The 25,269-nt window shown below is 38.9% G+C and overlaps 1 protein-coding gene across 2 annotated transcripts in view; it reads right to left on the bottom strand.

The window, feature by feature from the left end:
- The window catches only part of kcnh5b (potassium voltage-gated channel, subfamily H (eag-related), member 5b), a 183,642-nt gene that overhangs the window by 144,338 nt on the left and 14,035 nt on the right, over positions 1-25,269 (bottom strand). Inside the window, exons 4-6 of one of the 2 annotated variants that reach the window (XM_026151082.1) lie at positions 22,395-22,523; positions 11,620-11,735; positions 5,756-6,148 (exon numbers count right to left, since the gene is read on the bottom strand). In XM_026151082.1, the coding sequence (XP_026006867.1) occupies positions 5,756-6,148; positions 11,620-11,735; positions 22,395-22,523 (638 nt within the window). The remainder of the gene's footprint in view (positions 1-5,755; positions 6,149-11,619; positions 11,736-22,394; positions 22,524-25,269) is intronic. The other variant, XM_026151083.1, reaches the window with a different exon arrangement.

Below are 25,269 nucleotides of genomic sequence, written 5' to 3'. Positions count from 1 at the left end.
TGGGTAATGACCAAAACAATGAGGTCACGGACACTAGCAGTGGAAATGAGTTTCCTCTAAAGGGTGGCTGGAGTGAGAAGCTCAGTTATTCAAGACATACTGGTGTTACCTGTGGGCTCTGTCATGGTTTGGAGTTGAATTTAATGTGATGATGGGATTTTGTCAAAATTGATGAAATTATGACAATACAAAAATACCTGATGATCTATACCTAGAAGAAAGCTTGCCTAAGACAGCTCAGACTGTGATGAAGAATAAAGGTGGTCAAACCAAATACTGACTTTAAGGCTTGTTCAAATTCTACAAACTCAAACTTGTTGTTGCCTTAAATACTGTTTTTCCATGTATGTTTGTCAAATATAAAGAAGTGAGGTAGAGCTCAGGACTTTTGCACAGAACTCTATCTTCTATCAACCTCTTCCTATGTGACGTTGTCAAAACAAACTGTCACATTAAGCTCTGGGTGAATGTGATGGGCATATACAAACAAGCAAAGATTAAAAACCATTAATCACATTCCTACAAAATGCTAGTTTTTAACTGATGACAAATAACAACCTTTAATTGCTACTCCTAGTTTATGACCAGAACACCTCACCAGTGTGCAAGATGAATGTAGCTGTGTGCACTTTTTTAAAGCAGACTCAGGAAACAGCAGTGCAAAACTGGACTGATTTGTAATGCTTTACTTTATATGCTTTAGGGTTAATTTATTTTTATTTTTCTGAATTGTTCAGAAAATACTTTCTCGTTGTTTCATGTGCTGAAACAATTATGTTAATTAGGTAGATAGAATTTAATTCTTTTCTTGTTTTCACTGCTGTAATGACTTTGTCTTTTTCACTTTCCCTCAAATACCCTAAAAATGGAAAACATTTTCACAAGTTTTCTCTGTTTTGCATCGTTGTAAAGTGATTATCTCTGAGTATGGGATAGCTGGCCAGGCAAAGCAGCTCTCTGAGGACATTAGGTTTATTTTCTGACACTTAAAATGCTTCAAAGTCAAAGTCAATCATTGAAAGATGAGCAATAGAGGAACTGCATCTCTAGTTTTGATTAGCCACAATGTTAAGCAGTGTTGTGGCTCAAAGTACTGTCACTGATTGTCAAAAACAATATAATTGGGACTAACGAGCCTTGTTATTATGAAAAATACTGAACATTGCCATATGGCTATACTATGTTGTTATTCAGACAGAAAAGAAAAGTTCTCCAAACTCTGGTATCTTCTGCATATACATATATATATACATATACATATATATACATATATACATATATATATATATGGCTGGTTATGACTTTTAAGGCTCTTATGAGAGCTCTTATGACAGCCCTAAAAGTCATGCGTTTGTGTGTAAGCAAGTATGTGTAAGGATGTGTTGGCAGCACCTACATCTCACCATGCTTTGGCATGGCTTGACAACATTTGAAACCTGCGTTAAAATACAACTAAAAATACTCCCCGCCTGCTTCAGCCATAGAATGCATCAACACGAGGATGAAATGAGGCTAAAATAATTTCTGCCTTTCTCCTTTCACATTACACCTTAAGCCGCCCAAACACCGTCCTCAGTCAGCATGCATCCATTCTTCTAGCCTGCTAATACAGAAAAGCAGCAGCAAAAATGTCAATTAGGCAAAGAGGGGCAGAGAGGCTTTGACTGTGTCCTCTGGAAATTTACGTGCCATTGATTTCCTCTCTGCCTGTCTCCCCCACACTCCACTTCCTCTCCCAGTTCACTGTTGTCTACTATTTGAAAGGCAGCAACACAAAACTCCACCTAGCAGGGATCTCATCGAATCCATCAGCGACCGGCGGTGAGAGGCCGGAGGACAAGAGACACCTGAACTAACACGCAGCACAGCTCCAGACACTTACTGAATGATCCACAATATAATACATCATTCACTCTGACAGTGGACACAGTCAGCCAGCCAATGCAAACAACCACAAAAACATGCTGAGTGGGAGGTTTAAGGCTGGCTGTGACACTGGGCCATGAATTAATTACCAGTAATTCAACCCTCACGCCATGTTTCAGCTGAAATAGAAAAAGGAAATAGTTTGAAAACCCTGTAACCGTTTTCACTCAGTGTTTACTGCATATTTATGCACATGTCATTAATATGCTGTTCACTGTTAACAGGTCATAATGTAATACTGCAAGTAATGAGTTGAACTGAAACAGAAACTATAAAACATGAATCGATTCATTTAACTTTTTTTCTTACCTTTACCAAAAACGTAATATTACAATATCTGACTGGTCCAACTGATCTATGGGTGCTACCAATATATCAGCTAGTATTAGGTATTTGCAATTATATATTGGTATCATCATTTGTGACGGCAGCTAAATAAACATTTTAAACTTTCTACTCAACACTTATGATTGTTGCTATTGCTCATTTGTTCACCAGAGGGCACTCTGCAACTCCTCTGTTGGCAACGTATCTTTGCAATGCCACAAACACAACAACCAGCTGAGCCAAGCAGTTGGGCAAGAATGTAAACAAGTAATCCTCGACTTGTTGTGACAGTGAAATTAGTTTATTTTTAAACTGCGTAAGTAAGGATAAATTACTAAATATAACAAATGTAAGGGGAAATCTGTAACATATGTTGAATCTGACACGTGAAAGAAACGCAAACAGAGAAGGTAACATCGCATTTGCGGAGAAATGAATGTAACATGTCAAAAAGCCAAAGAATTGCCATTTAGAATAATTTTTTTAAACGTATAAATCTAGATAACTGCAGTATGTGTGACATTGTTCATGCAAAGTTTCATTCAGATTTCCAGAAGATAGAGTACATACAGTACAGATCTATGTATATGACAAACTGTTTAGTAAATATCTATTTGTTTCTTTCAGAACAAATGATCTCTCTAAAACACTGGGATTTTTAAAGAATTATAAAATATAAAAATACAAAAAAAGTTAATTAACAACATCTGTACATCCTGAAAATGAAAATACCTGTCAGTGTGATATTTTTTTATCTCTTCTGTGTATGATTTTGGAGATATTTTTATGCATTAGAGCTATTTGTGACAGTGACTGTATTATTTAATACTGTTGGTACTTCTGTCCTTACTGTCTTTGAGCAGCTGTAACCAAATAATTTCCTCTGGGATTAATAAAGTATTCTGGTTCTGATTCATAGGTGCACATTTAAGTTAGAAAACACAGAAAGATAACTTTGTTGTGCCTTTAAGAGCTGTTAAGAATAGTTACCAAAAAAAGCCACTAGAATGTGTGAGCATTTCAGCATGTTGTGTCAGTCCAAATGTTAACAAGAACAAAATGCCAAGAGAGGTGTGAAATGAAAAATTAATAGATGATTAAAATTCAGCTGCTGGTAGTTTAAATGCTGGTATTATTATTGTTATTCCTGGCATCTGAGCACTCATGTGATTAAAGCCCAGCTTGGCAGACACACATGTATGCATGTATACACTGAATGCAAAAAACACAAGTCGCACTTTGTTTTTTCACAAGCTCAGAAGCACGTGTCACAACAAGAGCAAAAATCAAACATAAATAATTAAATGTTGAAACACATAAAAAACGAAGAATTACACGAGTAAAACTTCAGTAGATATTAGTTGTTCTTTTCATTCTACGTTCAATTGATTACTCCGTACACTCGGGCTGAAATATAATTAACTGCTGGGAAATCAAGTGGAAAATCACCTTTAATGGACTTGAGGCCATATTGATATAACTGCACGATATCTGATGGAGGTAAGTGGGCGTGAAAAATACTCCGAATGAGCTCGATCTCATTATGAAACCTTAACCAGAAATCAAACTCTCTAATGTGCAGGAGAACATCAGTACAACAGTATTTTCTCTAACCTCCTTGTGAGGAAAAGCTGGGACATAGGAGTTCTCCACCACTCTGAAAATCTGATGGCAGTACCTTTTAGCATGTTTAAAAATCCATGCAACTCATGTTCAGTCATTATGCCCTAGAGCAGACACTCACTTTCTTCTGGGAAGAGGAAGAGCAAATCCTGTCTCCAATATTCAAAATCTTTCCTCCTCTGTGCATCCCTTTAACCTAAAAAGATTTTAAATCTGCCAAAATACAACCTAATAGCATCACAGAAGCAAGATGAGCTTAGATTTTGCTTCATATTCGTCCCCTTCATATTAGTACATGACCCCATGTACATCTGATTTCAACATATAACCTGCAGCTGCATTTGGTATTAATCATAATTCTTGGCTTTCCAACATATGTTTGATTTCATCAAATGTTTTGATGTTTTTATTTCTTTAAATAGTGACCACACTGGACAGAATTCAATTACATTACAAGATCCAATTACAGCTCAAGCTGTGACCATCTCCAGACCTGGTTTGGCCAATGTCATCACATTTTACATTTGCATTTACACCTGAATTAAATGCCTACTTACCTTGTCCTGATAAGACGTGCAGACACAGACTGCCTGTTAATAGCAGCTGTAAATGGGGTCACAAACATTCACTGTGACTCATCTGTGCCCCCGAGCTTTAAACTCAACCAATCAGCAAACTGTGGGAAACGACTGACATAATGGCTTGATGAGTCATCATCTCGAGAGAACTTACAGTAATCTTGGAAGTATAACACGAAGCCTGATTTTTGCTGTGTAATGACATCCCTTTCATTTAGATGTAAATGAATTACGGAGCCACTAAAGCCCATGTGGTGAATCAAAAAACAATCATCAGTCATCTTCTGAATCATCTGAAAATAATCTGTTACACATCTGGCTCAAACTGACAGACTGACTACAGACAGAACAGTACCGGGAAACATATTAGTCCCTTTTAAATGTTTACTCATTTCAGCCACAAAAAGAAGAAGCCCACTCTCATACGAACCCGTCATCTCAAGATCACGCATTGAGACGAGGACTGCATGAATAGACAAAAGATAGCGAGACAATCCTAGAAGAACTATAAAGTTTGAGCACTTAGGCATTGTTTATTTTAAAAAAGCTCAAAAGCTTCTGTTCATTCACTGCATCTTGTACTTCAGTAACGATTTTTAACCCTGAAGTCTAAAGAAGGCAAAAAATTTGACGAATAGTCAAAAAGGTTATTTGAGAGGTGCACAATTCAGCCACAACATTAAAAGCACTGACAGGTAAAGTGAATAATTATATAAATCATCTTGTTACCATGGCACCTGTAAAGGGGTGAAATATATTAGGAAGAAACAGATCTATTACATTTTGAAATGGATGTGTTGAGTAGGAGGAGGGAAGAAAATGAGCAAAAGGGCCTGAGCACCTTTGACAAGAGGGAAATGTTTGGTCCTGGCATTAATGCGAATGTTACACTGACATGTACCAAAACCAAAGCAACACTGCAGGACAAGTGCACCTCGTAAAGTCAACTGTATCTTCAGCCCCATTCAGCAGAACAATGCGTACTGCCACACTTTAAAAAAAGGTTTGAGGTTCAAGATGTTGCTTTGGCTTCCAAATGCCACCTCAACATGACTCTGCATGGCTTAAAGGATATGCTGCTAGCATCTTGGTAATTAGTACAACAACGTCACCGTAACAGGTCTAATGGAGAACATACCTTGATGGATCAGAGCAGCTTTGGAAGCACAAGAGGCAGCTACACAATATTTAGACCGGTGGTTTTAATGTTGTCGGCCACTTTCAGGGCTGAATTGAGATTTAGGTTTGTGAGAATTCTAGGTAATTGCACCTCTAACAACAGTAGAAATGCCCAAACTTACCTCATCCACATTCTCAAAGGCATTGATGATGTCATAGGGCAGGCACGACAGCAGGTCGATGACGAACCAAGTCTTCAGATAGTTCATCCGAATGAGTTTGGGGTCAGAGATCACCTCTCCACCGGGCCCCACGAAGGTGGTGTGGAAGTTGAGAACGATATCCACCAGGAAGATGACGTCGACTACGCTGTCTAGCACCAGCCAAACAATGTTGTTCTGCTTGGTCTTAAAAGAGACATTGTAGGGCACCATGATGGCCGTGTAGAAGGTGAGGATGAGGATGACCCAGTCCCAAGTGGTCTTGAAGGTGCAGTAGTGAAGTATTATGTGAGGTGGTGTCTTGGGGGCTTCCTGCTTGTACTGCGGGAGGATGTCAGAGTTTAGCTGCAAAACCTGGAGGTGGTTTTGCAGATGGAAACAGCAATATGATTAGACTTCAGTTCTTCATCAAAAGCACCCTTAGTCTAAACAAAATACAACAGTAAATGTACAGTATGGGTAAAAAACAGGTTAATGCTTTAGACATCTGTGGCTTTTGTATATTTAAGTGTACATTTTACTAATAACATGAATTAATAAGTGATTTTCCAGCTCTTCGGCATCTTTGTGTGTTAAAAACTTGTAAATATTGAACTGCCAGTTTTGTTTATGCATTTTATGCATTTCCAGCTCTTTTTTTAAACTCTGAGAATGCATAAGGGTAAGCTTTTGTTTTGTTTTTATTTCCATCTCTGGGCTCTTAGTTGATTGTCTATCAGAAACAAGTCATTTTTATCTGTTGTCTGTTTAAGAAATCCCTCCCTAAAAGCCCATTTTCACTTCATTAGCCAATTCCTGGAATCCTGCTAAGAGCAGCCGGGTGAGCCATACTAACTGTACTGCTGGACCTGCTTTTGCATGAAGTGAAAGACACTGGAAACATTGGGAAACCAGTTTCATATCAACATTGTGGCATTGAAATGAACTAAAGGAAAGCATGATGCTGCAGGTTTCCTTTAATACTGATTTGAATTAGCAGAAAATTTTATATATGCAAGAATTCCAAAGAAAGCTAAAATTCCCCTGGTTCTTTCTCCAGCGTGAGTCCGATTTATTAGTTCATTAGAGAAAAGTTTGTCCTGTCAAGCGAATTTCTAACTGTCAGCGATGTTTGTAACAGCAGTCCAAGAAAGACGGTTGCACGTTTCTGTTTTTTACTAACTACATGCACGGTTTCCAGAAAGGAAACGAGAGAAAGGGGGAAATTAAATTAGTGAAATAGATGAAAGAAAGCTCAACAAAAACAGTCCTTGTTTTGTTTTTGTTTATTAAGTCTAACGATCATCAGCCCATGGTGCTCAGCACTGTGAAGGAAAAGTTTTTCCTCTCAGTTTTAATCTGTATTCATCACGTCTGTTCTTCTGTAAGGCTGTTGGTGACAGAAATGTATTATGAATACATTTTGGCTTGACGTGGGGAAGACACAGAAGGGGGACTGAAATTGGCAAGAAGAAAAGGAGAGAGGGGGGAAAGAATAGATGACCAAAAAATTAAATTAAAAACATTTTTTTTAAAGAATACGTAGTCTATTTCCTAGCGTGGTGATGATCACCCTTGCCAAGCTCAGCCACCTCTACAGAACAGACTCCATTAAATCCAGCAGCTCCACATGCAGATCACACATTAACCATTCGACTCATTATTTATACAAAATAATAGTCTATTTGTGTCAGCTACAGAGCTGTAATATATTCTGCCGCCGCAAACATAACACATTAACAGGTTTCTGTATTCGGTGAAAGAAGCCTGTTAAATATACATATTTAGTAGTAATACAGCTCTAATAGTAAAATTGCTGTTTTTATAGTTACTACCAATACAGCTCTTCTGGTTCTGGTATTACTGTATTTGCGATGACTACAAGTAATAACCCTAAACTACTGATACTGCATGTCATCATCATTTTCTCCTGACAAAACAGTTGGGACAGCGTGGCCTCAGTTAGCCCAAATTGTCCTCACACTGGGATTCAGTTTGATGCTAAATAAAACGATGGATTGACAGAGCTGAGGTTTAACAGCAAGCTTCATAACATCAGAGCTCAGTCACTTCTAATTCTCTTCATCAAAGCTGTCAGTCAAACTGGTCAAGAGCTGCACCACAGCTCAGAAACGAGGCTGCCAATTAACCCACAGAAGCATTGTGAGGAGAAGAAAAAAAAACACTCGCACACATCCCTGCTTACACGTGAGACACTCAACAGCATCCTTGACAGACGCCAGCTGTGCCTTTCAGACTGCAGAGCAGATGGCTCACCTGCAGTGTCTGCTGAGCACCCTCAACACATTACCCTGTAACCCATCCAGCACCAGGCCAGGAAAACGGCTAAGAGAGTGCATTAGCTTGTTATACCAGGTCTAACTTATTTCTTTTTCCAGTCCTTCCTTCCTACTTCTCTCCTAAACATTACTGCTCTTACATTCTCCCACATCTCCTTCTCTCATGCCATTCTTTCCCTCTTAAGTTGCTACTTCCACTCCTTTCTCTTCCCTCTCTTTGTAGTTCTTTTTCTCCACCTTTCTCAGTTCACCTCTGTTTCACCTTTAGGACACCTGAGTCGGTAACACCTTCCCAGAAACCCTCACAACTTCTTGCATCATGCACTAAACACAAACAAACTCTGATTAAAGGCATCACACCTTCCTCAAACATTCATGAATAAAACAGGTTGATGAAAACTGGGGAAATGAACCATCTTCTTTCCACCCTGCAATCCATTTTCTAACTTTATAGCACAATCATTTGGAGTGCTCGCACCACCCTATTCTGTCTCTCCACCTGTCCTGAATGGTGCCCACAGTTCAGAGGAGCAGCAGGGAATGTGTTACTTCCAACAACAGCAGTTAAGGGGAGGGTGGTGTGCGTGTTTAGGAAAAGGTGAAGCCTGTGACTGCATATGCATGTTTTTGACTGTAAAAGTTGATGTTCTCTTTTAGTGAGCTTTGGGAATATGGTCAGAAGGAGGCTATACATCTTTTATACGGGGATTTTTTTGATGCAGAAATATTTCAAGGGTGGCAAATTTACAGTGTGTGTGTTTATACAGAAGACTCCTTCTGGTGTGACAGGGTAGCTACACAGCAAATTCAAAAGTGTTAAATGTTTTGGTGTTAATAGTCTTCTTGCAAAAGTAGAGTTAATTTTACTCTAAGTAGAGTCACATTCTTTTAATGTAACTCTGAGGTGTAAAATGATAGTAGTTAAAATCGAGTGTTAAAAATGAGTGTTTCTATGTCAAATCTGGAGGTGTTACAATGGAAACATTAACTCTTGACCTCTTAACTCTGAACTCCTAGAGGGGCTATGACACCAACAGAGTAAATTCACAGACTCCGCCCCCAGCACGGCTCCAATCGAAGCTGAAGTGAAGCCGTTTCAGAACATTTTGCTCTACATATTTGAGTTGTTTGCCATGCTTGGTAAGTCATTTTTTCAAAGATTGTTTCAATTATTATTATGAGCTTTTACTTCTGTGGCTCTTTGGAGTTGAGACAAAGCTGTGTGAAAGGCATTAGCCATGTTGCTCGCTGATAGCATAATATTCTGTTTTAGCTAGCTGAAAGGTGTTGTTTGTGGGCAAATACCACAGCCTTGGAAAAAGCTTGCATGTGAATTTTCAGTCAAACTTTTGGTCAAATACACCTAAAACAATGTCTAGAATGTGACAGGTTGGTATAATGGTGCTACTTGAAGCCTGAAAACGATCGCCCATAAAAAAAAACGAGCAAACAGCAGTAGCAGGCGTCCTGACTGGTTTCTACGTTAGCATAGATCCCTCCAGAGTTTTGTGCACACGGTTTAGGTAAAAATTAAAAAGGTTGAGGTTTTACATTTAGTTCAGTATTACCTGGTGCCTGCGTCTTTGTCTTTTGGGAAAATACTTTACACAAGTAATGGCTCAAAGAGGATTCCTTTTTTTTTTTTTTACTGTGCTGCAATTGTTTACTGGATTATTTGTGCCATTAATTAGTGTCAACTAATTTTTATTCAATCTCCACACAGGATATGCTTGTGAAGATGGAATATGGGGGAGAGCAGAAGTGCGTTGAAGTTCCACAAAGGGATGAATGAAGGACATGCATATTGTATTGAAGAAATAAGTGATGAGAATGCTGTTATTTGCATTTACCATGTCAGACCTTTTGATAAACAAAATTCTAATGAAAGTGAGAACATGTACACTGTTACATCTTTCAGAAAATGTTTTGAAATTGTGGTGCACAGTTCAGAATAAATGTTTTTCAAAAACCATTGCGTCTTTTTAGTAAATGTTTATTTCCAAAAGAAATTTCTAGAAGTTCAGAACAGTAAAATTCCCGCTTTTTAGAATGAATTAGAAGATAACTCTTACGTAGTTAAACTAAATACTCTTGAGAGTTAATATAAACTCTTAACACCAAGTGTTAAATTATCAACTCCAGACAGATTTGGTGTTTAACACTAAATCAGAGTTAACGTACCAACTCTCCAAAAAGAGTTAAATTAACACTCTCTGGTGTGGACCCATATAGACACTTTAATAGTGTTGAAATCAAATCCGACAGTGTTAATTTGGACATGCTGGATTTGCTGTGTACAGTTAGCGACTATGTTGTTTGCAGAATGAAGAAATGGGAATGATTTTCAGTTTAAGTTGAAGAACTACGCTGCTGCTTAAATGGAACAATTAATAGAAGGTTTTGCACTGCTTAAAGGTTAGCAGGCAAACAGAAAACGCACTTAAATTTACAATAATACAATTTCTTTTTTTTTATCAAGCTAGGATTAGCCAGCTAGCTGCTATTACTAGGTAACCAGCAAATTATCTATCTGTGTGAGCAGTTCAGCTTGTGTTACCAACTTCAGCCAGATAAAAAACTATTTGTATCTAGTGAAACCTTGTGCACACATGGCATAAGTACAATTTAGGTGGGGAAAAAAGCTTTTTAAACCTCAAAGTTGAGCAAGCTAATACTCAAATCATAACAACAGTTTCCTCAAGGTGCTTAATATTGTAAAGATACTACAATAATACAGAGCACCCTCAAAAATCAGGCAACCCCCTATGACAGGGGTGGGCAATCTCAGTCTAATTTAGCCATTTAAATCAGCTGTGTTGGTTCAAGGACACATCTAAAACCTGCAGGGACACCGGCCCTCGTGGACTAAGATTGCCCACCCCTGTATAAGCAAGCACTTTGGCAACAGTGGGAAGGAAAACCTCCCTTTTAACAGGAAGAAACCTCCGACAGAAGCAGGCTCGGGGGGCAACGATCTGCCGCGAGCGATTGGGGTGAGGGAAGGAAGACAGGATAAAAGACATGCTGTGGAAGAGAGCCAGAGATTAATAATAGCTCATAATTAATAGCCACCAACAGCCTTGCAGCATAACTAAGGGTAGGTTCAGTGTCACCTGATCCAGCCCTAGCTACAAGCTTTGCCAAACAGGAAAGTCTTAAGCCCAACATTATAAAGACATAGACATATGTCTGTCTCCTACATCAGGACATCCTGAAAATAACAAAGTAATAAATAGATGAGCACATGTCCCCTTCTTGGCCAGTTACAATGTCTCAAACACAACTTTAGATCACTCCATGAAGTCCTGTTGCACTTGTACATCTTTGGGTCATAATCTGTGGTCTGGTTCTTATCACCAGTGATGAGCCATTATGCAAAACCCAAATCTACGAGATGATTACCTTGAAGGGGCGATGTGCCAAAATTGGTTTGGGTCTCTTTTTTTTTTTTTATAGGTGGCACTGAGTAACTTTTTCATCGGACCTAGGATAAGTACCTGCAAAATAAAACTACAAAAATGTTCTTCATATAACGTATGTGCTCACCTCAGCCAGTCTGGACTGTTTATGGCTGACTTCAGGTTTGCCAATAGGCGCCAGTTGCTGTAGGGTGTTGCGGTTGTTGGTGAGTGCACGTGTTAGCCGTGCAAATTTGGTCCATCCTGAAAAAATGAGAAGTCAATTATTGCCAAAATCACAGTCATTACACTTTAACCGGTCTTGTCATCTATGTCAGCTGATACTTTATGAGCTACACAAACACAATCAGACCCCAGGCAGCTGTATGTTACCTGCACTGCCCATGCAGTTTCCCTGCTCAAGGCTCACAGCAGTTCATCAGATTTTCACAAAATGTTGTCTACTGAATCACTGTGCTTTCATTGCAAAGCAGCACAGTTTGCTTTAGGAGGTCAGAGCCATGGATTAAGTAACAGGACTTTCACCTACTACAGTCATAATTCCAATATTTTTCAAACCACTGACACTTTCTTCATGCCAATTGTACTCTTAATTAAAAGTGAAGCTACTTAGGATTATGAAAAGATCATGGTAGCATTTAAGCACCTGTTTGACAACAACTGTGGGGAGCCTCACTTACACTTCTAGCACAGCAGCAAAACCCTTCCTAGTAAAATACATTATTTGTCTTCATGTAAACAAAAAGATGACATTTTGTCTCCATTTCACTAATTCATGTAAACACAGCGCAAAACCCAGAGCCATCCGGTGTGCCCTGACCACACAGGAATCACTGAAAATTTTGCACATTTTTGTCTTGTGAAAAAGCGAAGGCTTAGGGAACCTGCTGTCTGTATGTACTAGTCAACCAGACATTATTCCTAGGGAAATTCCCAGTAATCTGATATTTATTCACACCATCATCTGCGGTCGACCGCATGCAACACTCAGAAATCCGTACACCCTGATAGTCGTGAAAATCAGTGTTTAAATGGCAGAAGTGAACTGTCATTGTAAATTGTTCCAGTTCAAAAGAAGAAAAAGGGTAGAGAAGAGCCGTCCATAACCAAACAAACACAGAAATGCTGAAGATGCATCTCACACATCTGGATCAAACCATGTTAATAGTCCGTCCCATGTTTCCCAATCAGTATTGTTAGATAGATCTTTGTTGGGTTTTTCTCTGTATCTATGAAGCGCCTTGAGGCGACTTATGTTGTGATTTGGCGCTATATAAATAAAATTGAATTGAATTGAATTGAATTTCCTCTTTTGGTCTTTTAAACTGAAGCCTTCCGTCCTATCTCTGACTTCCATTTGATTCTTTCATCTCATGGAAAAAACTAGAAAAACAAGGATTAAGATGAACGAACACTTCTTGAGCCCTCTGAGCCCTCGTGTTTGTGCGTCTTTGTCATTTTTTTAAAACATGGTCATAAGAAATATTCCAATAAATAAAGATAGTAAAAGCTGCAGTTTCTTTGGAAAATGTAATTATTAACTAAAAACAGATTCATATAAAAGTTTGTAAGTCTACCTAAAAATACAGCCATGTCAGCAGAGGTCATTTCAGTAATGACGGCCACACCTTTCTCAGTGAGAGCAAACACAGTTTTGGAGGTCAGGTGCTTCCTGCTCTATTGCTCTAAAAATAAAATCAAATATTTCAAAGAGAAAAGGGTCACACAACAGGGGCACATCACTTACAGTAGTCACACGTCGTGATCGACCCGGCCCTTTGAAGAAACCATTACGAATAAAAAGCAGACTTTGAAATGGCTTTTAACCGTCAGGCCTCCAGCTATGTGAAAATCCTCCTTTCATTCTCTGTTAGAACGGAGAGAAACTCAGGCGCTCACTTCTTTTGTGCAGCGGTGTAGAAAAGCCTGAGACAATGCTGTGCTGATGTCAATACGGGAGGAATATCAACACGACATCCAATTTATTCTGAAACCCAATCATCAGCTTCCCTCGAGCAAAACTGCTGCTGCAGCTATTGTAAAACTTACTGTACGGCTTCAGTTTCTAAGGCTTCTTTTCTTTTTCTACACATTTTTAAAGTTGGTGTTGCACAACCACAGAAAATGAGCCTTAATTTTTAGCTAAAATGAGTATTTTAAAGTATATATTCTTCAGGGAAATTGCTGCAGCATATGTACACTAGCATTGATTGTGTAACTCACTGTATAATATACTGTATTTTGTTGGCTGTTGATCAATTTCACTTGTTCGTCATAATCCCTGCAGTGTGTTCCTATCTTTTCTACCTCACATTCTACATCAGTGCGCTTTAATATTACCTGTATACTTCCTACGCTTATGCTGTAATGTTACCTATTACCTTTTAACAACTACAGCTAATACATTTGAAGATTCTAATTTCATATTTACACAAAAATACATGTAAACCCACGAAACATCCTGCGGCTCAGGCGGAAGACTGGGTCGGCTACCGATCGGAAGGTCGGTGAATCAATCCCTGGCTTCTCCAGTTTGTATGCTGAAGTATCCGTGGGCAAGATACAGAAAAAGGTACAGAGTTCCTCCCTGCATCCATCAGAGTATAAGTTCATGTCTGAACGATGCTATATGAACAACTTGTCACATCCTCAACAGAAAAAAGTGCTTTACCTGTCCATTTACCAAATTCACATCCCATCTCGAAAGGCTTAATTTGTTATCTTTGGGTTGTTTTTTTAAAAAAGGGTGTAGTTTTTTCTTTCCTCAAACTTTGGACTGTTACAATTAAACTGTTAAATTACAAATAATTATTACTCATCATTATTATTATTAATAATATTATTCCTATGTTTCATTCACAAGAACACAGCTGTGCTCACTTGTGTACATGTAAATAGATATTGCTGAGTAAACAACATTCTGTGCGTAGATGTGTTGAAATGGTTGCAGCAGAGTACAACAAATACAACACATGGGGCAATTGGGAAGTGATGAATAAATACAGCCCCAGAGCCTACAGGTGGATGCTGGCTGGGGGAGGGGGTTAAAGTAACATGCAGTGATGCTGAGCAGTAGCAGCTGTCAGAGGTAAAGCTGGGAACTTATGAACATAAATGTACTGTCAAAATGAAAGTAAGGCAACCAGTTTGGGAAAACAATGAGACAAATTACTGTGTAGGACACGATGCAGCTCGAGTTGATTTGGCGCATAACTGCCAATTTTTAGTCAAGGTGGCTACTGATTAAAAAATGTCAATGTTGCTCAGTGGATGCTAAATGTACCTATTAATAATATGAGATAATAATAAAAACACAATATTCTGAGACTCCTAGTTGGTCTCTCTACTGACATCATTGCACAAGTGAGACAGGATATCAGCCAAAAAAACACACTAACCCAAATAACTTCAACAAGCAAGGGAGAGAGCAGAGGCCCTCAATGCTGACCCACATTAATGTAGCACTACTAATGCATTATAACACTAAAAACTTTCTTCCTCAGAATTTTTAGGGACACACTACACACAATGCTGAGTTTCTAACTCAGGGGTGTCCAATCCCGGTCCTCGAGAGCTACCGTCCTGCAGCTTTTAGATGCATCCTTGTTCCCACACACCCGAATCAAATGAATGGCTTGTTATCAGGCCTTTGCCAAACATGATGGCATGCTGAAGAGGTAATCAAACCATTTGATTCAGCTGTGTTGGAGTAGGGATGCATCTAAAAGCTGCAGGATAGTAGCTCTTGAGGACTGGGATTGGGCAGCCCTGTTCTAACTTATAAGAAATCAACTTGGGGACAAAGCCTTTCAAGATGTGTTATCTTTGGCATTTTTGTAGATTCAGCTGAAGAGACTGGAACATATAAAATGTTTTTGATAGAGGCTGCAAGTAATTAATTCAGCAAATTTAATGTTTAGACAACACTGGATCATCCTTGAGTTGGGTGCCTTTTTATACTTGAATGGCTCATAGATCACAATAATAATAATAATGATGATGATGATATTAAACATTCTTCTGAAAAAGGTACAAGGACTAGACTGAAAATGCATGAAAAGCAATGTTTACGTTGGCTAACAAGCTGCTAACAATATAAACTAGATCATTACTAATAAAAATCTTGCTGCCTATGCTTTTCAAGTAGTTTCAATTTACTATGAAGCTGACCACTAGGAGCTGTGATCGAGGCTTACATTAACTAAGCATCCTTTTCACTCATGACAGCAAATTAATAGTCCACAACTAACTCTCTTAAACAGGGAAATCCATCATGACACGTGATTTGTTGTGAAACCTGAACTATTTCTAACACCTAAATCTTGCATATGAATTTATGTTAGAAACCGTGACAAAGAATGATTTGACTGTAGCGCCTTTCCTTTGTGATGTAATTCTTATCATTTTCATGTCATTCTTAAGACTTTTTTTCTGTGCTGCCTATAATGGCTGAATAGTTCACGGTAAAATGTGCATGCATTACAGAGCAGCACAATGCATTAACAGAAAAACAGCGAGCCGCTGGCAGAGAAAATGAGCCAATGGGCTCTTTTTCATACAAACACTTTCATCATGAAGCAAAATGGGAGAATTTGTCTTGCTGGCATTCACGTAAATACATACTGACAGCCCACAGGCTTCCACTGTACATTGTGGCAAAAAAAGGACAAAAAGCCCTCACAGAGAGCATGAAAGGAAACTGCAGGACAAGAAAATAAGCGGTCTTTTTCACGGTTAATAGTGCTGCGTCTGCCTATGTTTCACAAGAATGCAGCAACCGTGTGATTTATCAGACTTGAAATGGAAATTGAAAAAAAAAAAGAAAAAGGCATTCGGCTAAAAATAACACAGGAGCAGAACTAGTGCACGCACCAAAGTAAGTAGAGTCTGAGATTAGATTTTGGTTGAAAATACTACACACAGTAAACTGCATTGCATGACATGCGCCTTTATAAACAGTACATGTGGGACACATGACTTATATACATGCAGTGCAAAAGCACATCATTCTTTTTCATTTTGTAATACCTGGAAGTGCAGGTGAAAAAAGATGTCCTGTAAGAGGGGAGATATAGAGGTCACAACAGAGTTTGGCAAGAGGTCACAGACGGTTTTAAAGATTAACTCTACATCCACGTATGGCGCAGGTTGAAGCAAATTGCAGCAAATCATGTTTGTTGCTAAGAATTGAGTGGAATTAAACAGCCCCAATCATTTTTATGACTTAGAGGATAAATTCAACAAATGTTAACAATATTGCTGCATAATGATAACCTTGGAAAAAGAACCCTAAATCCAAGCAATAATTTGGACATTTAGCCAAAATGGAAGTCCGATTGTTAAATGAGTTTTATGTGGCCATTGAAATGCCGTGAAGTTCACAGCACACAGTTTTTGTGCTGATGGAGATACCATAATCAGTCAGCAGAGTGTTGGCAAACGTTTCCCAGCCTCAGCACTCGCCAACCTTGCTCTGTAAATTTACGTGGTCTGCCACTTCATGACTGAGCTGCTCTGGGTCTTCACCTTGCAGTAATGCCACTTCCAGCTGATCGTGGAATACAAGCAGACTTGTTACAAAGATGGCATTCAGTTACAGCACTGTGGTTGAATCAAGTGGACACAAATGTTTGTAAAAGCAGACTGCATGGTTAGGTGCTGTGATTTTATACACGCGTGTGTTCGGGACTGAAAACACCCAAATTCAAAGATTCAACAGTGTGGTCCTATGTTTTTTTTACATATAGTGTAGCTATTGAACAATTTGTTGTAATATATCAGTGCTTAGTAAGGTTCCTTGAGCTTTCCAAGTTGTAAAAACCTTGTGTGTGACAAGTTGTTCTCACCCAAAGATGGATTACAATTAACTAACTTGGATAGTGAGACAGAGTGACGAACCCGACCACACAGTTCGCACGTTTTGACCCCTTTTATTTAGCTGTTCGTGCCTTTAATACACGGTCGCAGCTTTTCAGCTGCCAGCCACACGCACAACCCCAACTCAGGTCCCGGTACATTTCTTTATAGGGGAGACGTAATTGGCTGACGGAGCTCCGGTGTGTCTCAGCCTCCCTTGCAGCTGAGCCCCAAGCCACACCCTGCCACAGATAGATTTCCAACAAATGAAATGAAATCTATGCATTTTTTAAACACAATGGAGAACAATTCAATTAAATGTCTTCCACATTCTCAAATATTGTATTCCTTAAAAAAAGGTCACCATTTAAAAAGACTTCCGTTCTTCTCAACAGAGCGGACTGTAATTTCCACAGCACAAAACCACTTTGAGTAAAGGTAACTGTTACTGGTCAAGCTAAATCAAACTATTGGTTTAAAAAAACTGAAGGATTACACTTAGTGCCTGAGGCACTTGTGTCCCTGCCACAGTACTCGTCACTCATTGTGATCAGCCGTCAGCCTGAAATGTTGTCTCGCCTGAGGCTGAGGTAACAGCACTTTGTGAAGCACTCACAGGTGCTGACAAAGCAAAGCAGTCAACACAGCCACTCTACCATAAAACAACAACAACACAGTGACCATTATTTTTTAATAGTTCTGCTTTCCTGTGTATTCTTTTTCCTCTTTTTTTTCTTACTGCTTCAGTCAGTGGATGATACTGAGACGAATAAGCACCGGCCAGCTGGTTCACCTTGATAACCACAATCAGCCACGTGCAAAGAAAATTGTCTCGATCCAGATGTTTTAGGTTCGTGGGAGAAGCACCATTTAAAGCTCAGTTTAAGTGGAAACATGAAGGAAAGAATGCAAATCTCTTCTCACATGCAGAAACATCCAGGTTTTAGACCAATAAATGTGTATAAATGGTTTATTTTTAGGTGAAACAGGGACACGGTGTCAAGAAAGCACACAATGAATTTGAAATCCCCTGTTAGATTTTTACTGCAATATCTCCCACTCTGATGACGCTGACATGCTGTGGCATGCCGCGCTGTGGGAGCAGCCGGAGACGGAGCCCAGAGTGAATTTTAGTCTGCAGCACGAGCCAACTCCACCAACGCCTGCAGCAGCGAATCTCCCTTCCCTACAAACGGCCTCTCCCACCCCCCTTATCACCAGGCGGGCTAAACTGCTGAACCCAGTACGCCCCTGTGTGCTCTGTGGCACAGCAGGCAAAGGCTGCATCCTCTCTGTGGCTTCTAATGAGCTGTACTGTACTGAAATACACCACAGTGCACTAGCTGGTCTGAAGTTGGAGTATGCCAGTCAAACCACCACCTGCGAGGTGGAGCTTTGTTACCAAGGAGATTGTCTTTTAAAAGGTCAAACTATACGCACTTACATGCATGTCCAGAACAAGAAGCCATATCTTTAATAGTCCATTCCTTTTTAACAATATGTTTATTTTCATGTTGAAATGTCAGAAATTAAAAGATTAAAAGTATTAAATGCTAAACTGTTTTCTGCTCAAACCAACCCTGTTTACATTAGCTTGAACTTATATTAACTGTAAATAAATTTTAAGTAAATTAGTGTTGTGTTTTATACACACAAAGCATTGCTTTGACTTTTAATGAACTATGACTTTAAAAAACTTTTAATATACCATCCAAAACTGACAGACATGAAAATGCATTTTCTTTATTGGCAGTAAATATTCATCCACTTTATTATCAGGTACACTTGTTCAACTTGTTAACATAACTATATAGTCAGACAATCACCTGGCAGCAGGTCACGAGTGTCAGTTTGGGGAAGAAATATGACTTAAGTAACTCTGAATGTGGCATGGTTGTTTGTACCAGGCAGGCTGGTTTGAGAAACTGCTGATCGACTGAGATTTTCCTGCACAACCATCTGTGGGGTTAACATAGGATGGCGTACAGGAAAAGTGAAACTATCCAGTGCAGATCCAAAATGGATAAAGATCATAGATTCAGACCAGATCAGGCCCAGATCCATTTCAGATGAGGTAATTTCCCAGCTCTTCCCATTCAGGTGAATCAAGGCAGGCTTATTTTGTCTGTATTCCTGATTTTAACCCGTAAGAGCCCAGACCAATTTTTACTGTCAGGAAAGCTATGGGAGAGTCAGTGTTGAAACTTTAACAAGAACACCTGTGTGACCTTGGTTTCTCATGGGTTGAAATAGGTCATCTCGCCAAAGCTATAATGAAATATGTCAAATCTAGCTGATGTACAGTAGACAGCGCTATAAAAGCTTACACGTGTCTTACAAAACTTGGAAAGCTGCATTTTTTTTAGTTAAATGTGAAACAGTTACTACTGACTGTATGACAGCTATCAGCTATCAGTAAAGGCTGATCTTAGATCAGATTAAAAAAAGGTTAAACTGGGAAACAAAGCATAGTTTTTCTGTAAATCTCATTAAGCATTTTTATCCAGTAATGGAAGAAATAATTAAATCCTCTAACATTAAAAATCAGACTGTTACAGCACATCAGTACATTAAATGCTGATTGAATTTCATTTTAAAAAAAATGAAGTGGCCATAAACTGTTACATGTCTGATGTGTCAGTCAATGTTTTTATCTTCAGCTTCTGTCACCTACATTTTTCCTCTGTTAACTTGCTGAATAATTAGATGGAATCACAAACTGTGATGTCAAATTAAGATTGCAGCTTTAGCTAATGAAAACTCACGTTAGCTAAGATAAATGGTGACCATGGAGAGCACGAAAAATGTAAATATTTGTATGCAACTTTTTTTTTCTGTGTCTGATGATGACAGAGTGAACTAAACTTTCCCCTTTTTTATTTTTATTTTCTTAAATCAATATTCTGGGCCTTACTGGCACATGTTCATATTCAGCACTGGTACAATTTACCCATAATTATAACTTGTGTTATTACAGCTCCACAGACGAGGAGCTTTTTTCTCTACGCATGCATGTAGTTAACTCAAGATGATCATACTCAGAGTCTATTGGACTCACTCTGATCTTATGGCTAGACTCAGAGTTTGATGAACCTGCTTCCTGGAAAAAGGCCCTGATTGAATACTGTTACAGCATAACTGAGGGAACAACTCAGTAATTTGGTGCCACTGCTTTTTCAGATTCTACATAGCTTTGGGGTTATTAATATGTAACAACTGTAATGTTTGTGAGAATACTTTAATACAACATTTTTAGAGCTTCTCTACAGCACCATTACTGTACAAAAATACTTTAACTTGGATAAGCTATGTACACTCATACTGCATAAAACTTGATGCCTCACTTTGTCAAAATGTTAAGCAAAGTTTGTCACACTGTCAGAGGCAGCAGCCACAGCTAAATCACAAAGATGTCAACACGCTAATGTGACGAATAGATCCACTAAGGCTTCGATCGTTCGATTGCTTTGATTCAGGCCATGTTTTTCATGTCGCTGAGAACACTTTAAATTAATTAATTAAAAGAAACACACATGAGAACAGTGAGGAGATCTTTGCAGCGAGGAGGCAGGAGTACATCAGTGCATGTGTGCGCACATGTTTACAGGTGCCTGTATATCAATGAAGGGGGAAGGGTGCATGATCCTTGTAAAAAGGGAAAACACACCAGAATGGCAGCACCAGAACTGACTCCCAAGGCGGGGAGCTGACACTGTACATCAGTCAGGGCACAGAGGATAACACCGGTACCCACTCCTCCAGTGACTCCTGACAGCATCAGAACCTTGTCAAACACAACCTGACAGCTTTGCAGGGAAACTGCAGAGAGACTTGACATGTTCCTTTTTTCACATTCAGCTTGGGATGAAAAACAAAAGAAAGGAAAAAGGTTTGTAGCAAGTACTAATCTTCTGAGACTTCTCAGCGTGAGAGAAAGGACAGAGGAGAGTTTGGTACGCAGAGTCAAAGGGAGCAGAAGGATGAGGTGGATGACAATTGAGACTAATTTGCTAATTGGAACTTAACACAAAGTGCAGGCCAGACTAACAGAAATCACATTAACTTGGAGATAATAAGACAGATAAATTTTGGCTGACGATGGCACATACCGATAAGTCAACAGATCACCAACGATATCAGGCATTTCCTGAGGGTAATGTAAATTTGAGTATCCATTTTCACAGCCATCCACTGAGAAAAAAGAACAAGTGTCAACATCATAAGGGCCCCAGGGGGAAAAACCTCTAAAGCTGCAGTTTGAAGCAAAAGTGGTGGACCAGTCAGCCAACTGGTATTGGAATGCACTGTGCCAGCAAGGATAAAAAGAATAATGGGCATAATTACACAGAGAATGTAACGGAGGTAGCAATCAGTAACCAGAGAATATCAGAGAAAATTCAATGCAAGGCGAAGACGATGACTGAGCAAAACAGGAAGAAGAGAGAGAAGGATGATAAACAAAACAGGTGTTCAAAGAAAAAGCTGCAAGAACGAGGAGGAAAAGCTAAGAAACTAGGATAAGGAAGAGAAAGTCAGTACCGTAAATGAAGGGCAAGAAAAGGTAGAGAATGATAAAGAAAAGTTAAAGATAAGGTGAAGGAAGTTTAGAGAAACATCAAGTAATAAAAGGAAAAGAATAAAGTGTAGGAGTGTACATATGCAGAAGGAGATGGAGAGAAAGGAAGAAAAAAGCTGTTGAAGGACAAGGATGAAGAAAGCTAATTACACGTCCGATCACAAGCCAAGTGGCGTTAGATTGCATTGGAGCATCCAGCCATGTATTAATTTCTTTTGCTCTCAGACATTTTGTCACATGTCATGCCCTGCACTGCTCTGCTGTTATTCTTCATAGTGTGTTGCTGTCTAATAAACCAGAAACACAACACAATCTTTTCAAGTGGTTCAGAGCACCAAGCTGATCATCATCTGCACTAGGGAGCGTCGGGTTTTCAAATCTGTCAAGACTTTGGGCCCTCCGTCGTCCTCCACACAAAACTTATCTTCAACAAAAGGAGAGAAACATTTGTGCAGTGTGAAAACACCCACCTTTAGTAGTTTCATCTTCGATGGGCTGCTTGAAGAGGGTAATGTCCTTAAAAGTGCAGAGGAACAGCACCACCTTGTCATTCTCATTCCTGATGGGAGCCACTTGCATGTAGAACCAAACAGGACTTCCTGCAACAAAACATCATCAAATCTTAGAGTACATATGTCCAAAGGGAGTCACTATAAAACAAAATAACAAATAGACCCAAGACAGTGTCACCATTGAGGATTTAACATCCATGATGCTCGAAATAACCTTACCAAATGTAATCTGAACAATCTCTTGTGGAATCCTTACTAGGTTTGAAACATTATACTTTTATGTTGCTTTACTAAAAGAATTTTTCAAACTACTTATCAATGCTTCCATTAGGGGTTTGTGTTAGGGTGTCCACAAACCTTTGACCACTTCTTTCAAAATGTGAAAAATATATGTTGGAACAATTTGTGGAACAATTTGTGGAAAAAAAATTTTTTATTACTGCACTAGCTTTTATGACATCTCTGCTGTCTTTGCAGAAAACAGATTAAAGTGATTTCACATCTAAATTGCTGCTCTGGGCTTGCTCAAACAATCAACAGAGGGCAGATATAAATATAATCTAGCCATTAATTATGCTCCATTATCAGGACCAAGCAACCACATTAAGACTCTCAGAAGACAATCTTTGTGCCACTGAGTCAAATGTGGTTGGTTTCATAAGTCTGTATCAGATATTAAAATAAATGTAAAAAAAAAAAAAAATATATATATATATATATATATACGTTTAAATCTATATGCCAATAATGGATTTTAGAGATATTTATCTTAATAAAGAAAACAACTGAATTACACACCAGTGTGTGATAACCATTATTTTTATATCTGGTTAAAGGGTATTTTTTTCAAAAAGTGCTTGCTCATAGGGGGTCGTCTGATTGTATATAAGCACCTTGAGATGAATGTTGTTGTAATTTGGTGCTATATAAATAAAATTTAATTTAATTTATTTTAAAAACACAAGTCAAATAAAAAGAAATATCATATTCTGCTTTCTTACTTTGAAATTTAAGCAATTTTGTGGCAATGAACATGCTAACTCATTAGTACAAAAGGCTGAGTTGAGTCCTGAACCAGCACTCACGTGGCACTTGGGTACTTTGTGAGAGTGGTAAACATGGCAATTGAACTAAGTGGATGTGTCAGAGGTCAAAGTGATATTCTTTCCGCTTTTAAGGGGGCAGTGGATGGCACCCTAAGGAAGCCAGTAGATAAAGAAGCAAAACAATTAATCTACGTGTACTAAGGAAAAGAAGAGAAACTACTTCACACATAAAGAATTCGCCTCATTCACGTATTACACAAACGCCTCTATGAGGGCCCTGCTCTCATAATTTGTCATCAAATTTGTGCCATGGTAAAAGTTTTTATTTCCTTCTCCATTCTGCACTCAAAGATGGACCATTTTGTAGTTCCAGCTTGTCAGTTGTCCTAACACGCTGATCTAGTACCTCTCAGGTTAACATTATAAGCACTGACAGGTAAAGTGAATGGCTCATGGCTCCTGTTAGTGGGTGGGATATCCGGTCTTTAAGTGTTGACATATGAACCCTGCTTCCGGGTCCAAACTACTCTGCGTTTATTAAGGTTGTTGTGTTTTTAACGTATTTTAATGCTTTGTATCTTGTTCTACTTAATCTGAAGAAGCCTCTAAAAAAAAGGCTGTAATCACTGTCCGCCTCTCTCAGTTTTTATTACCACTGTTCATTCTAAAGCTCAGTTTTTAAAACCTTGTTATGTGATTACAGCCCAGCACAGGCAGCAGTATATTAATGACTAACCTGGTATTGTGGATGGATTATCTCAGTTGTTCAGTTGTTTGGTCCATTTTCAGGATTCTGTCATACAATTGTGTTTGTCCCTAACCATCGGGAACCCTCACGTTAACTTTTATCAAGTGGAAAAAAGTTTTCACTGTGGTAATGTGTTTATAGTATGCTAACCCTAGCTGTGTAGCTAGCCACCATGTAGCACACCGTTACATACCAGCTAGCCCAACTTCAGTAGCCCTACAAACGTCACTACTGTTTAGTTTTCTGTCTTCATTTATGTCAGAAGTGATAGCAGAGCTGTATGTTTTAATTTTTTCAGAAATCCCTCAGTCAGAACATGGTATGTTTAGATGGAAACTAGCGAGCTAACTCCCTGCTATCTTCTTACTCTGTTTAACTTCATAAAACCTGTTTTCATGGATGCCTGAATGTTAAACTTAATTGTTACACCTGGTAGAGCAGCCATACTGATCATTTTATTACAGATGACAGAATTTATACAGTTTTTAAACTCTCAGTGATGCTGCAGTGTTCGTTTGACTTTGGACCCGGACACAGCTCAGACTTAAAGACCTTATACAGATAAAGAGTCCATTTAGTCCTTAAAGTTAATGTGTTAGAAGAAGGAAAAAGAGGCAAGTGTAAGGATTTAAGCAACTTTCACAAGGACCTGTGACGGGCTCTGGGTTTTTCCTGCAGTGGATAGTATCTATCAAAAGAGGCCCACAGAAGAAACAGTGGTGAACCAGCAACAGGGTCATGGGCAGCCAAGTCTCATTCATATGTGTCGAGCGAAATCTGTTCCATGTGATCCAACAGATGAGCTATTTTAGCTCAAATTGCCAGTAAAGTTAAAGCTGGTTCTGATAGAAACATGTCAGAATCCACAGTACATCACAATTTGTTCTGTATGGGGCTGCATAGCCGCAGACCAGTCAGGGTGACCACGCTGACTAATATCCATGCCGAGAGCACCAACAGTGGCCATGTGAGCATCAGCATTGGAGAACGGAGGAATGGAAAAAGGTGATGATGAATCTTTTACATCGTGTGGAAAACC

The sequence above is a fragment of the Astatotilapia calliptera genome, chromosome 19, assembly GCF_900246225.1.
Source record: "Astatotilapia calliptera chromosome 19, fAstCal1.2, whole genome shotgun sequence".
Classification (NCBI taxonomy): Eukaryota; Metazoa; Chordata; class Actinopteri; order Cichliformes; family Cichlidae; genus Astatotilapia; species Astatotilapia calliptera.
The sequence above is the reverse complement of the archived record's forward strand: the minus strand, read 5'-3'. Positions and strand labels throughout refer to the sequence as shown.